Source organism: Aotus nancymaae, unplaced genomic scaffold (genome assembly GCF_030222135.1).
Source record: "Aotus nancymaae isolate 86718 unplaced genomic scaffold, 86718_ANA_hifiasm-v0.15.2.pri h1tg000018l, whole genome shotgun sequence".
Taxonomy (NCBI): Eukaryota; Metazoa; Chordata; class Mammalia; order Primates; family Aotidae; genus Aotus; species Aotus nancymaae.
In genome coordinates this window covers 7,132,768-7,145,299 of record NW_026988430.1, presented here as the reverse complement: position 1 = coordinate 7,145,299, position 12,532 = coordinate 7,132,768, and the positions used below count along the sequence as shown (strand labels likewise).

Genomic DNA, 12,532 nt, shown 5'->3' with positions numbered 1-12,532 from the left:
GATTATTTCCATTTTAGAGATGAGGAGACAAAAGCACAGAGAGGTGGGATGATGGGGCCAAAGCCAGGCTGAGCAGCAGTGATGAGACCCTGTTCCTGGGTCCCCTCTGGACGACTGCTTCACATCAGCCTGTGACACAGGAGATGTAGTGCAAAGCCAAATGTGATGATGGGTGGGGATTGCTGAATGCAACCTCCACTTTACAACCAAAATTTGAGTTAAAACAAAACAAACAAGCAAAAAAATACACACACACACGAACACACACACATGGTGTAGCAACAGGAAGAGGACTGCACCAAAAGACAAATACTTTTAAAGAGGCAACTTTTGAGAATTGCGGAAGTAGCAGACAAACTCAAAATCAGGTAAGATTTTTCCCCTTAAATTAGTTACTTTTTAAAGATTAGAAAATACGCTCTTGAGATTCACTTAAAAAACAACAGGCCAGGCACAGTGGCTCACACCCATAATCCCAGCACTGTGGGAGGCTGAGGCAGGAGGATCAGTTGAGGCCAGGAGTTTGAGACCAGACTGGGCAACAAAGCAAGACCATGTCTCTAAAAAAAATGAAAACAAAAAAACAAAAAAACAAAAAAAAACACAACAAAGTCGGGCCTGTCTCCCTAGCACAAGGGCACTGAGAAGTGCAGCTGGCAGGAGACAGACACTTTCTCCTTTTGTCAGCTGCACTGCTGCATCTAACATCCATGACACGTACATTATTCAGGGGTTGAAATCACCTGCAAGAAATGCCACTGATTATTTTTCTAAGCTCAGTTTCATGCAAAGAAATGAAGAAAAGTTAACAGTTCTTCATGTTTACATAATTTACCTGAGAGGGGAAGGTCGGGAAGGTCCAAGTGTTGAGTTATCCCTCTGCTGGCTGGCCGCACACTGCTGTAAGTTGAATGCCTCTGTAAAAAGCAGGGGAACACCAGCATGGTGAACTCATAACATCAAGAATAGCACAAACACAGGTATGGGTGGGTGTGCAATAGTTTACTTAAACACAGTGGAATAAGCAGGGGGGTTTATAATTAACTCATTTATTTGAATAGGAAATACACGCAAATAGACACCATCCTCAAAAGCAATAAAAAGGACAAATAGTGAACAGAAAGTCTCCTTTTCCTTCCCATCCCCCAGTTCTTCTCTCCAAGGGTAATCATTATTAATTGGCTTTGTGAGTATCTTTCCTGGAACGTTCTACGTATATTCAAGGACGTGTGTAAAAGTATTTTTTTAAATGCCAATAGGTATATGAAAAGATACTCAACATCACTAATCATCAGGGAAATGCAAACCAAAACTACAGTGACATGCCACCTCACATCTATGAGGAAGGCCATCATCAAAAAAACAGAAAAATCACAAGTGTTGGTGAGGAGGTGGAGAAAATGAAACTCCTGTGTACTATAGGTGGGCGTGTACAACGGTGCAGCCATTATGGAAAACAGTATGGAGGATTCCTCAAAAAATTAAAAATAGTACTACCAAATGATTCAGCAATGCCACTTCTAGGTATTTATCCAAGAAAATTGAAAACAGGATCTCAAAAAGATATTTGCACCCTCATGTTCATTGCAGCATGATTCACAACTGCCAAGAGGTGGAAGCAACCCAAGTGTCCACCACCAGATGAATGCATGAAGAAAATGTGGTATATAATATACAGTGGAGTATTATTCAGCCTTAAAAAAGAAGGAAATCCTGTCCCATGCTACAACATAAATGAGTATTGGAGACATTATGCTAAGTGAAATACTCCAGTCACTGAAGGACAAGTGCGGCATAACTTCATGTTCGTTAGGAATCTAAAGTAGTCAAAATCACAGAAGCAGACAGTGGAGTGGTGGCTCCCAGAGGCCTCAGAGAGGGGAGGTAGGAGTTGTTCCGTGGGTACAGAGTTTCAGCCAGGCAAGACAAAAAAGTTCTAGAGGACAGAATTATGGCAACAACAGATACTGGGCAGGGCCAGAGGAGGGAGAAGCAAGGATTGAAAAACTGTTGGGTACTATGCTCACTACTTGGGTGATGGGATCAGTCATTCCCCAAACCTCAGCAACCCGCAATATATCCATGTAACAAATCTGCACATGTACATCCTGAATTTGAAATAAAAGTTGAAATTATTCAAAAAAAATTCTAGAAACCTGCCATACAATATTGTGCTTCTAATTGATAATATTTAAAAATTTGTTAAGAGGTAGATTACATGTTGTATTTTTTTACTGCCATTTAAAAAAGCATTTCAGAATGCAAGTAAGCATGACATTATTCAAGGAAAAACCTTGAAAAAAAACCTCTGTTTTTCTAAAAACACAAATGTTATAGCATTACATTGTTTTGTATACCGATTTGTTTCTTTCACTTACTGTATCTTGGATGTCATTCTCTACCCACCATCACCCACCATGTTGGCAGCTTCCCATGAGAAGTGCCACAAGAGGCCAAGCACATGGCTCTAGGGCCAGATGGCATCACTCACCTGTGAGACTCTGGGTTACTTCATTCTCTGTGCCTTATTTTATCTGTAAAATGGCAATGATACTAAAAGTACTTACCGCAGAGAGTTATGAGAGGATTAAATGAGTTAAATCCAGTTAGAAAAATCAAAACACAGCCCAGCACATGGTAAGCATTCAGTAGATCTTAGCTATTTTCATTACCATAATTTATTTCAGTGATTCTCTATTGATATTGATATTAGTATAAGGAACAATACTGCAATGAACATCCTGGTACATTTGTCTGTGCAGGGCCATTCTGAGGCTTTCCAGAACATTCTTTCTCTTAGAGGCTCTACTTCATATCACCTTTTTTTTTTTTTTTTCAGACAAGAGTTTCACACTGTCACCCAGGCTGTAGTGCAGTGGTGTGATCTCGGCCCACTGCAACCTCTGCCTCCTGGGTTCAAGCAATGCTCCTGCCTCAGCCTCCCAAGTAGCTGGGACTATATAGGCATGTGCCACCACACCCGGCTAATTTTTGTATTTTTAGTAGAGAGGGGTTTCACCATGTTAGCCAGGATGGTCTCGATCTCCAGACCTCATGATCCGCCCACCTCGGCCTCCCAAAGTGCTGGGATTACAGGCATGAGCCACCGCGCCCGGCCTACTTCATATCACATTAGACACAATACCATGTTCCCACATCCCACAAAAATATAATGGTTGCGGTATACAGTTTTCAAAAGCAGTTTTAATTTTGCTTTCGAAGTTGGCTGAAAGAAAGTAACAATATGGGGCATTCCTATCCCATTCACAATCTTGTGGCAATATTTCACCATTAAGAATGATGTTTACTGTAAATATATAATAGAGATCTTTTATCTTATTAAAGAATTTCCCTTCTATTCCTAGTTTTTAAAGAATTTACATCAATAAATATATTAATCTTTATTAAATACATTTTCCTGCCACCTACTAAGATGACCATATTCTTTTTTTTTTTTTTTTTTTTTTTTTTTTGAGATAGAATCTTGCTCTGTCACCCAGGAGTGCAGTGGCACGATCTCAGCTCACTGCAGCCTCTGCCTCCTGGGTTCAAGCGACTCTCCTGCCTCCCGAGTAGCTGGGGTTACAGGGGTGTGCCACCACACCCAGCTAATTTTTGTATTTTTAGTAGAGATGGGGTTTCACCATGGTGACCAGACTGGTCTTGAACTTCTGGCCTCCAGTGATCCGCCTATCTTGGCCTCCCAAAGTGCCAGGATTACAGGTGTGAGCCACTGCACCCAGCCGACCATATTCTTTTTACACCTTTGTTAATGTGGCGAATTCCTGTGGTTGGCTTCAATAGTTAAAATCACCTTGCATTCCTGGAATAAACCCAACGTGACATGATCTTTTTCATGTATTTCTGAATAAGGTTTTCCAAGATTTTGTTCAGGATTTTTGTAAAGAGGTTCATGAGAAAGACTGACCTTTTAATTTTCTTGTCTAATAATGTTCTTGCAAGTATTAGGGATCAAAGCTATGCTAACCTCTTTTCTAGTCTCTGAATTTACTAAGAAAGATGTTATTTCTTCCTTAAATGTTTGAGAGGTTTCATGGTGAAGCCATGAGGACCTGGTATTTCCTTTAAGGAAAAGATATAAATTATAGATGATTGAGATTTTCTACTTTTTCCTATGTAAGTTCAGTAAGTTACATTTTCCTAAGATTTTGACCATTTCATCAATATTTTCTAATTTATAGCACAAGCTAGTAATCTATAATATTCTCTTTCTTTTGCTTTAATAATTATGAGATCTTTAGTGATGTACCCATTTAAAAATTCCTGATACAGGTAATTTATGCATTAGCTTTCTCAGATGTTTTGAATTTTAACAGTCCTTTAAAAGAACAAACTCCATGCCGAACTCCTTTAAATAGTCTTTTCACTGTAAGTATCCTAGTAAAACAAAAATCTGGTTTTGTCAGACTGAAAGCATCTGTCTTTTGTGTTCACCTTTGAAGGGTATTTTCACCAGGTACAGCATTTTGAAGGTTATTTTCACCAGGTAAAGGAAAGCAGGTGTTTTCTTTCAGCATTTTGCAGATGCCACTGCATTGTCTTCAGGGCTTCCATCATTTTTGTTGAGAAGAAAGATGTCAATTTTCCTCTTGATCCTTTGACACTGAGGTGTCCTTTTTCTATTGTGTGCTTTTAGGATGCTTTCTCTTTAATATCCAGCAGTTTTAACCGAATGTGTCTAGGTGGTTTTCTTCGTACTTATTTCACTTGAAGTTCATATTGTTTCTTGAATACGGGCTTGACATCTTTTACCAGTTTTGGAAATTCTTGGTCATTATTCCTTCCAATATTGCTTCTGCCCTTTTCCCACCTTTTGGGGACTCCAATTACACATGAGACCTTCTCGCTTCATCCCATATGTTTCTTATGCCCTTTTCTCTATTTCCTATCCTTTTTCTCTGTGCTTCAGTTCAGATGTTTCTACTGACTTGTCTTCAGTTCTTTAAGCCTCTCTTGAAATTTCTAATGGAGTCTTTTATTACAGATTGTGGTTTTCTGTGGAAATTCTTCACCTTGTCCCTTATTTTGTTGACTATATTAATCTTTGTTGTTTTAGGGTCTATGTCTAATAATATCAATATCTAAATCTTCTGTGTCTGTTTCTATTGTCTATTTTTCTCTTGGTTTTTCATCATTTGGGTTCAAGCAATTCTGCTGCCTCAGCCTCCTGAGCAGCACCACCATGCCCAGCTAATTTTGTATTTTTAGTAGAGACAAGGTTTCACTACATTGACCAGGTCGATCTCAAACTCCTGACCTTGTGATCTGCCCACCTTGGCCTCCCGAAGTGCTGGGATTACAGGAGTGAGCCACTGTGCCCAGCCATATCTGGTATTTGTAAAAGTTACTATACGACATTGTACGTTTTAAAATGCGGTTATGATTTAAGGATCTAGATGATGTAATTGTCTGCCAGAGAGTATTTACTTCTGCTTCCAGAAGGCAGTTAAGATGGGGAAGAACATCTAAATCCAAACCCATGTTTTTATAGGTTTTAAGACTGAACAAACAAAAGACTTGCTTAAGATATTTAGGGAGAATATTTTAATAATCAAATAGCTAGAAAGACATTTTAAGGCGGGAAACAAAACAAAATCTTAAAAGAAAACAACACAAAAATGTAAAATTTCTCTTTGGTAAAAGATAACTATTGGCCGGGCGCGGTGGCTCAAGCCTGTAATCCCAGCACTTTGGGAGGCCGAGGCGGGTGGATCACGAGGTCAAGAGATCGAGACCATCCTGGTCAACATGGTGAAACCCCGTCTCTACTAATACAAAAAATTAGCTGGGCACGGTGGCGCGTGTCTGTAATCCCAGCTACTCAGGAGGCTGAGGCAGGAGAATTGCCTGAACCCAGGAGGCGGAGGTTGCGGTGAGCCGAGATCGCGCCATTGCACTCCAGCCTGGGTATCAAGAGCGAAACTCCGTCTCAAAAAAAAAAAAAAAAAAAAAAGATAACTATTAATACAAATAACATTAAAAGATAACAAAGATAATAAAATTACATATGAAAAATGCACAATATATCAAGATTTCTTACAAACTAGAAAAAGACTAACACTTCAAAAGAAAACCAGGCAAAGTATGTAAGTTTCCATACAGACATACAAAAGATAAATGGCCTATAAACATATGAAGAAGTGCTTAACCTTACTGATAAAATAAAGCTAGATATTATTGTTCATTTACTTAATCTTCAAACTTTATAGACAGTGTCAAAATTCTGGGAAAATAGTACTGTGAGTGGGAGGGCAAACTGAAGGGCAATGCATCTATCAAGTTTCTCAACATGCTGGAACAGGTCAAATACATTTCCTTTTCTAGGATTCCACTTTCCTTTACTAGGAATCAATTTGTAGAAGATCTCGAGAAGGGCTTACTCAACTCCATCCTCATCTCTTTGTAGGGTGACTTACTGAATTATAAGGGACTGGGAAGCTAAAGGGTGTATATACTAGCCAAACTCCCTTAAAGCTTGGCTCATCAAGTGGCCTAGCTTCTGTCAAACAGGCCCCCTCTCAGAGCATCTGGGAGGTGCAAGGGAGTGTAAGATCCCTTCTGCAGCTTCTCCTGGCAAGCATCACTGGAAAGGCATTAGCTGCTCTGTGGCAGGGGAGCAGAGGTTCTGGGGTCTGTTCCATTGTTTTCTGGGCAGTTTGAGGCAGGCACAGAGCCCGCTTTGCTGGCATGGACTGCACCTGTGGCACTGTTGTCCTGAGGCTGATCCTAGATCTTGGGCAGCAGTGGCAGTCCTGGGTAATAAGCACCTAGAGACAGAAGCTCCTTTAATGGGCCAACTTTCAGATGCTCTGGGAACCTTTCCTGGAAGCTCAGTGCAGTCTAGAGCTTTCTCCAGCCCTCCCAGTGCCAAAAGCCCTGTATTAAATTCCTTTCTGCTTAACTACTGATCTCCCGGTTTTAACTAGTGATCTCTGATATTTACAAATGAATCTTGATATACCCTTTTTTAAAAAGTAGCCCCTTAAGTAGTCAAAAATTTGTATAGGGATCTTCACTGTAAAGTTTTTTGTAATAAGTTAAACCAGAAAAAACCTAAGGTCTATCACAGAAGAGTAGCTAAATAAATGACCACATATTATGTAACCTTTTATAAAAAGAATTGTTTCTCCAAATATTAAAATTTGAAGGTATCTCTGACATATTATTCATTCAACAAATATTTATTGAACTTCTATAATGTGGCCATGTGCCAGCCAGTGTTATAGACAAGAGATATAACAGCGAGCAAAATGAACAAAAATCTCTGACCTCACGAAGCTTATATTCTGATGATAAAGTGAGGTAAGTATTGGAATAATGCGTAGTGTAATCCAATTTACAAAACACACATTCTAAACACAGACACATACACACACAGACACTACTATGTGTAAAGAAAACCATCTAGAGGGATACAGAGCAAACCATAAGCAGTGATTATTTCTGGGGCTCACCTACCTGCATTGGAGAGACAGCAGCTGCTGGAGCAGTCCTCACTGGTATCCCACTTAGGGGACTTCTGGGGGTCTTATGGACAGAAATATTCTGTCCAGCTCCACCTGCCAAGAAAAAACATGGGAACATTTATATGTTGTTCCACTTCAAAATAGCTGATAGTTCCTGATTTCTCACTACTTTTTTTGGTGGCTTCAGGAGTATCCCTGTTTAGTGAAATACTTGTTCTATTATCCTTTTCTTCTCTGGTCTAGAGCTGAATTGGGGAAACAAGAAGGGAGGAGTCAGCTGAATGTGGAGGTCAGTCTTAGATACAGGATAGCTGAGCAAAAAGAAAATGTGTAAATAATGGGGTGCCTAGGAAAGGAAGGAGAAGAAAAGTTCTTGTACAAATTGTTACTGTTAATTCATTTCCAGTCTTCACAGACATGAAAGGCTTTCATGCCTTTGAATATGTAGAGTCTAGTCTTAATCTAATTTAGGTGCAAACAATTTTAGCAGAGACAACCAGGTACATCCTAGAATTAACTTTTGCTACAAACTCCCAATACAATGGCATGATTGTTGCAGTCTGGGGAAGATAGATATTATTATTGGGGAGAGATAAACATTCTGTTTCTTCTATTGCTATATTTATGTATGAAGTATAGATATGCATCTTTCTCATATAGGAAGATAAGCATGACTAAAGGGGAATTTTGAGTCCATCAGATAATATCAGGAAAAGCTGGGAACATGCCTAGATCAGGAGTGACAGATTAGCACAGGTGCTCATGTACAAGACCAGGTAGAAAAATGTCTAGCAGGCTGCAAGATGAGGATGGCCAGGGAATTACAAGAGGGCCAGGTGCACAGATGTGATGTCTCATTTCCTAGGAGATGAAGTCTCTAGCTGACCTTTACGATTTTGCCATCATGAGATGGCAAAAAGGCTAATAGTAGTGACCTGAATTTAATGGCTATGAGAGGCAGAAAAGAAAGGTAGCAAGGCAGGAACTGGAGGGACAGAAGAGGTAGAGAGAAAGAGGCTGCATTTGTGTTATTCATGTACCAGGCTCTCCATCGGTGCCTCCCCAGAGCCTCAGGAAGGCTCCTGCATGCAGTGGCTACACGTGGTAGGACCTGGAAAGTGCCCTTGTGGTTGTAACAACATAGGGCCAGGGTGCAGTAGAGAGAGTAGACATCAAATGTCGGGTCAAAATTTGAATTTGGAGCTTTGCTTATAAAAAAAATGATTAAATACCTGGGCGTCCCAAGTCAAATGACTTGATAAGTGACTTAACGGTGGTTGCGGACTCTGGGGGTGTTGGAGATGTTCTGTTAACACAGACACCAGGCCACCGGCCAGCAGCATCGACCTCGGAGGACTGCAGCTCTTCATCCACAGGTCTGCATGGCAAAGAGCAAATCAGATTGAAAAGGTGGAGGACATCCCCATGGGAGAAAAAGACACAGAGGAAAATAGAACTGATGTGAAGAAAATAAAGGAAGCTTGAAGGGAATTCTAAATTTAACATCCTGTTTTCTCTACCAGTTTGCATCTTTAGAAAATAATGTAGGCATTGCTCTCAATTTTTAGAAGAGCTGTTTTCTTGGGAAATGGTCAGAAATAATATTTTTATATGGAGAGTGACTTATGGCTACTCTGCAAATTCTGCATTTTTTTGTGAAAAAAATGCAAATGTTGTTGATCATATTTATTTTGCTTACTGTCAATGGTGAATGCAGTGGATTGGCTTGCTGACATGTGCTCCAAACTCCATGCAGCACACAGAGTTTGGAAAGATGAAATCTCACAGCTCTCCTGAAGCTGGGATTTTGGGTGTGATTCAAGTTCCACCAATCAGAAAGACTTGGGCAAGACCTGGAGTGGGATCTGAGTCAGATGAGCAGGACATAGGGTGTTCACTATGTGGACAGAGATTGTAGCAGAGACAAGATGCTCTGGTGATGGCAACTGTGGTGGTAGCTTTCCAACTGGGCAGGCAGCTTTCTGAAGTTAAGGCTCCTGTTCTAGTGGAGGGAGCAGGTTCCCTGGTGATCCAGTTCTGTGTGCAGACTTTGGGAACTGCTCCTGGAAGCTCAACCTTCCCAACAATTCTGCAAGCCATTTAACACCTGTCTGCCTAAGCCAGAGAGTGTGATCCATTATACACGACAGAATCCTGACTCAGACACTCTGCCTTCTAAGCGTAAGAATGGTAACAGTACTCTGGACTTCCGCCAAGATGGCCAAATAGGAACAGCTCCAGTCTGCAGCTCCCAGCAAGAGTGATCCAGAAGGTGAATGATCTCCACACTTCCAACCGAGGTACCAGGTTCATCTCATTGGGACTGGTTAAACAGTGAGAGGAGCCCAAGGAGGGCAAACTGAAGCAGGGTATGGCGTTGCCTCACCTGGGAAGCACAAGAGGCCGGAGAACTCCCTCTCCTAGCCAAGGGAAGCCATTAGGGACTTTTCCAGGCACTCCGGGACTCTGGTTCAGAAACTGTGCTTTTCCCATGGTCTCCACAACCTGCAGACCAGGAGATTCCTTCCAGTGCCTATGCCACCAGTGCCCCGGTGTCCAGCACAAAACTGGGGGAGCTGAACCACTCATTCCCCTGAAAAAGAGGGGGCTGAAGCCAGGGAGCCAAGTGATCTAGCTCAGTAGGTCCCACCCCCACAAAACCCAGCAAGCTAAGATCCACTGGCTTGAAATTCTCAAGGCAGCACAGCAGTCTGAGCTCAACCTGGGACATTCGAGTTTGGTGTGGGGAGGGGAGTCCACCATTACTGAGGCTCGGGTAGGTAGTTCTAAACTCGCCCGTGTAAATAGAGTTGCTGGGAAGTTCACACAGCAACTGGGTGGAGCCCACAGCAGCCCAGCAAGGCCTCTGCAGGCAAACTGTGACTAGACTTACTTCTTGCTGAGCAGTGCATCTCTGAAAAAAGGCAGCAACCTGTCAGGGACTTATAAATAAAGCCCCACCTTCCTGGGACAGAGCACCTGGGAAAGGGGCAGTGTGGGTCCTACTTCAGCAGACTTAAACATCCCTGCCCAGCAGCTCTGAAGGAACCAATGGAGCTCCCATCACATCACGCGAGTTCTGATAAGGGACAGACTACCTGCTCAAGTGGCTCCCTGACCCCCATTTATCCTGACTGGGAGTGACTCATACAGGAGAGCTCTGGCTGACATCTGGCAGGTACCCTTCTGGGACAAAGCTACCAGAGGAAGGAACAGGAAGCAATCTTTGCCGTTCTGCAGCCCCTGCGGGTGATTCCCAGGCAAGCAGGGTCTGGAGTGGACCTCCAGCAGACCTGTAGCAGAGAGACCTGTTAGAAGGTAAACTAAAAAACAGAAAGGATAGCTTCAACATCAACAGAAAGGAAGTCCACTCAGAGACCCCATCCAAATGTCACCAACTTCAAAAACCAAAGGTAGATAAATCCATGAAAATGGGAAGAAACCAGCGCAAAAAGGCTGAAATTACAAAAAACCAGAATGTCTCTTCTCCTCCAAGGGATCACAACTCCTCACCAGCAGAAAACTGGAGAGAGACTGAATTTGACAAATTGACAGAAGTAGGCTTCAGAAGGTGGCTAATAACAAAATCCTCCGAGCTAAAGGAGCATGTTGGAAACTAAGAACCTTGAAAAAAGGTTAGATAAAATGGTAACTAGAATAACCAGCATAGAGAAGAACATAAACAACTTTATGGAGCTGAAAAACACAGCAAGAGAACTTCGTGAAGCATACACAAGTTTCAATAGCTGAATCAATCAAGCAGAAGAAAGGATATTAGAGATTGAAGATCAATTCAATGAAATAAAGTAAGAAGGAAAGATTAGAGAAAAAACAGTGAAAAGAAATAAACAAAGCCTGCAAGCATATGGAATTATGTGAAAAGACCAAATCTACGTTTGACTGGTGTACCCAAATGTGACGGGCAGAATGAAACCAAGCTGGAAAACACTTTTCAGGATATTATCCAGGAGAACTTCCCCAACCCTGCAAGGAAGGCCAACATTCAAATTCAGGAAATACAGAGAACACTGCAAAGATATTCCTCAAGAGCAACCCCAAGACACATAATCGTCAGATTCACCAGGGTTGAAATGAAGAAAAAAAAAAAGCTAAGGGCAGCCAGAAAGAAAGGTGGGGTTACCCACAAAGGGAAGCCCCTCAGACTCACAGCAGATCACTTGGCAGAAACCCTACAAGTCAGAAGAGAGTGGGGGCCAATATTCAACATCCTTAAGCAAAAGAATTTTCAAACCAGAATTTCATATTCAGCCAAACTAAGCTTCATAAGTGACGGAGAAATAAAATTCCTTACAGACAAGCAACTGCTGACAGATTTCATCACCACCAGGCCTGCCTTACAAGAGCTCCTGAAGGAAGCACTAAACATGGAAAGGAAAAACCAGTACCAGCCACTGCAAAAGCATTCCAAATTGTAAAGACCATCAACAATATGAAGAAACTGCATCAACTAATGGGCAAAACCACCAGATAACATCAAAATGGCAGGATCAAATTCATACATATTAACCTTAAATGTAAATGGGCTAAATGCCCCAATTTAAAGACACAGACTGGCAAATTGGATAAAGAGTCAATATCTATTGGTGTGATGTATTTAGGAGACCCATCTCATATGCAAAGACACACATAGGCTCAAAGTAAAGGGATGGAGGAAGATGTACCAAGCAAATGGAGAGGAAAAAAAAGCAGGGGTGCAATCCTAGCCTCTGATAAAACAGACTTTAAACCAACAAAGATCAAAAGAGACAAAGAAGGGCATTACATAATGGTAAAAGGATCAATGCAACAAGAAGAGCTAACGATCCTAAATATATATGCACCCAATACGGAGCACCCAGACACATAAAGCAAGTTCTTAATGACCTACAAAGAAACTTAGACTTCCACACAATATAAGTGGGAGACTTTAACACTCCACTAGGATATCCAGGACTTGAACTCAGATCTGGACCAAGTAGACCTGATAGACATCTACAGAACTCTCCACCCCAAACTCACACAATATACGTTCTTCTCAGCACCAC

General features: G+C 41.5%; 1 protein-coding gene across 5 annotated transcripts in view; it reads right to left on the bottom strand.

The window, feature by feature from the left end:
* The window catches only part of SPECC1 (sperm antigen with calponin homology and coiled-coil domains 1), a 308,899-nt gene that overhangs the window by 57,734 nt on the left and 238,633 nt on the right, over window positions 1-12,532 (bottom strand). For all 5 annotated transcript variants that reach the window (XM_064378212.1, XM_064378211.1, XM_064378209.1 and 2 more), the window contains 3 exons: window positions 8,720-8,865; window positions 7,480-7,580; window positions 836-917 (listed from right to left, as the gene is read on the bottom strand). In XM_064378212.1, the coding sequence (XP_064234282.1) occupies window positions 836-917; window positions 7,480-7,580; window positions 8,720-8,865 (329 nt within the window). The remainder of the gene's footprint in view (window positions 1-835; window positions 918-7,479; window positions 7,581-8,719; window positions 8,866-12,532) is intronic.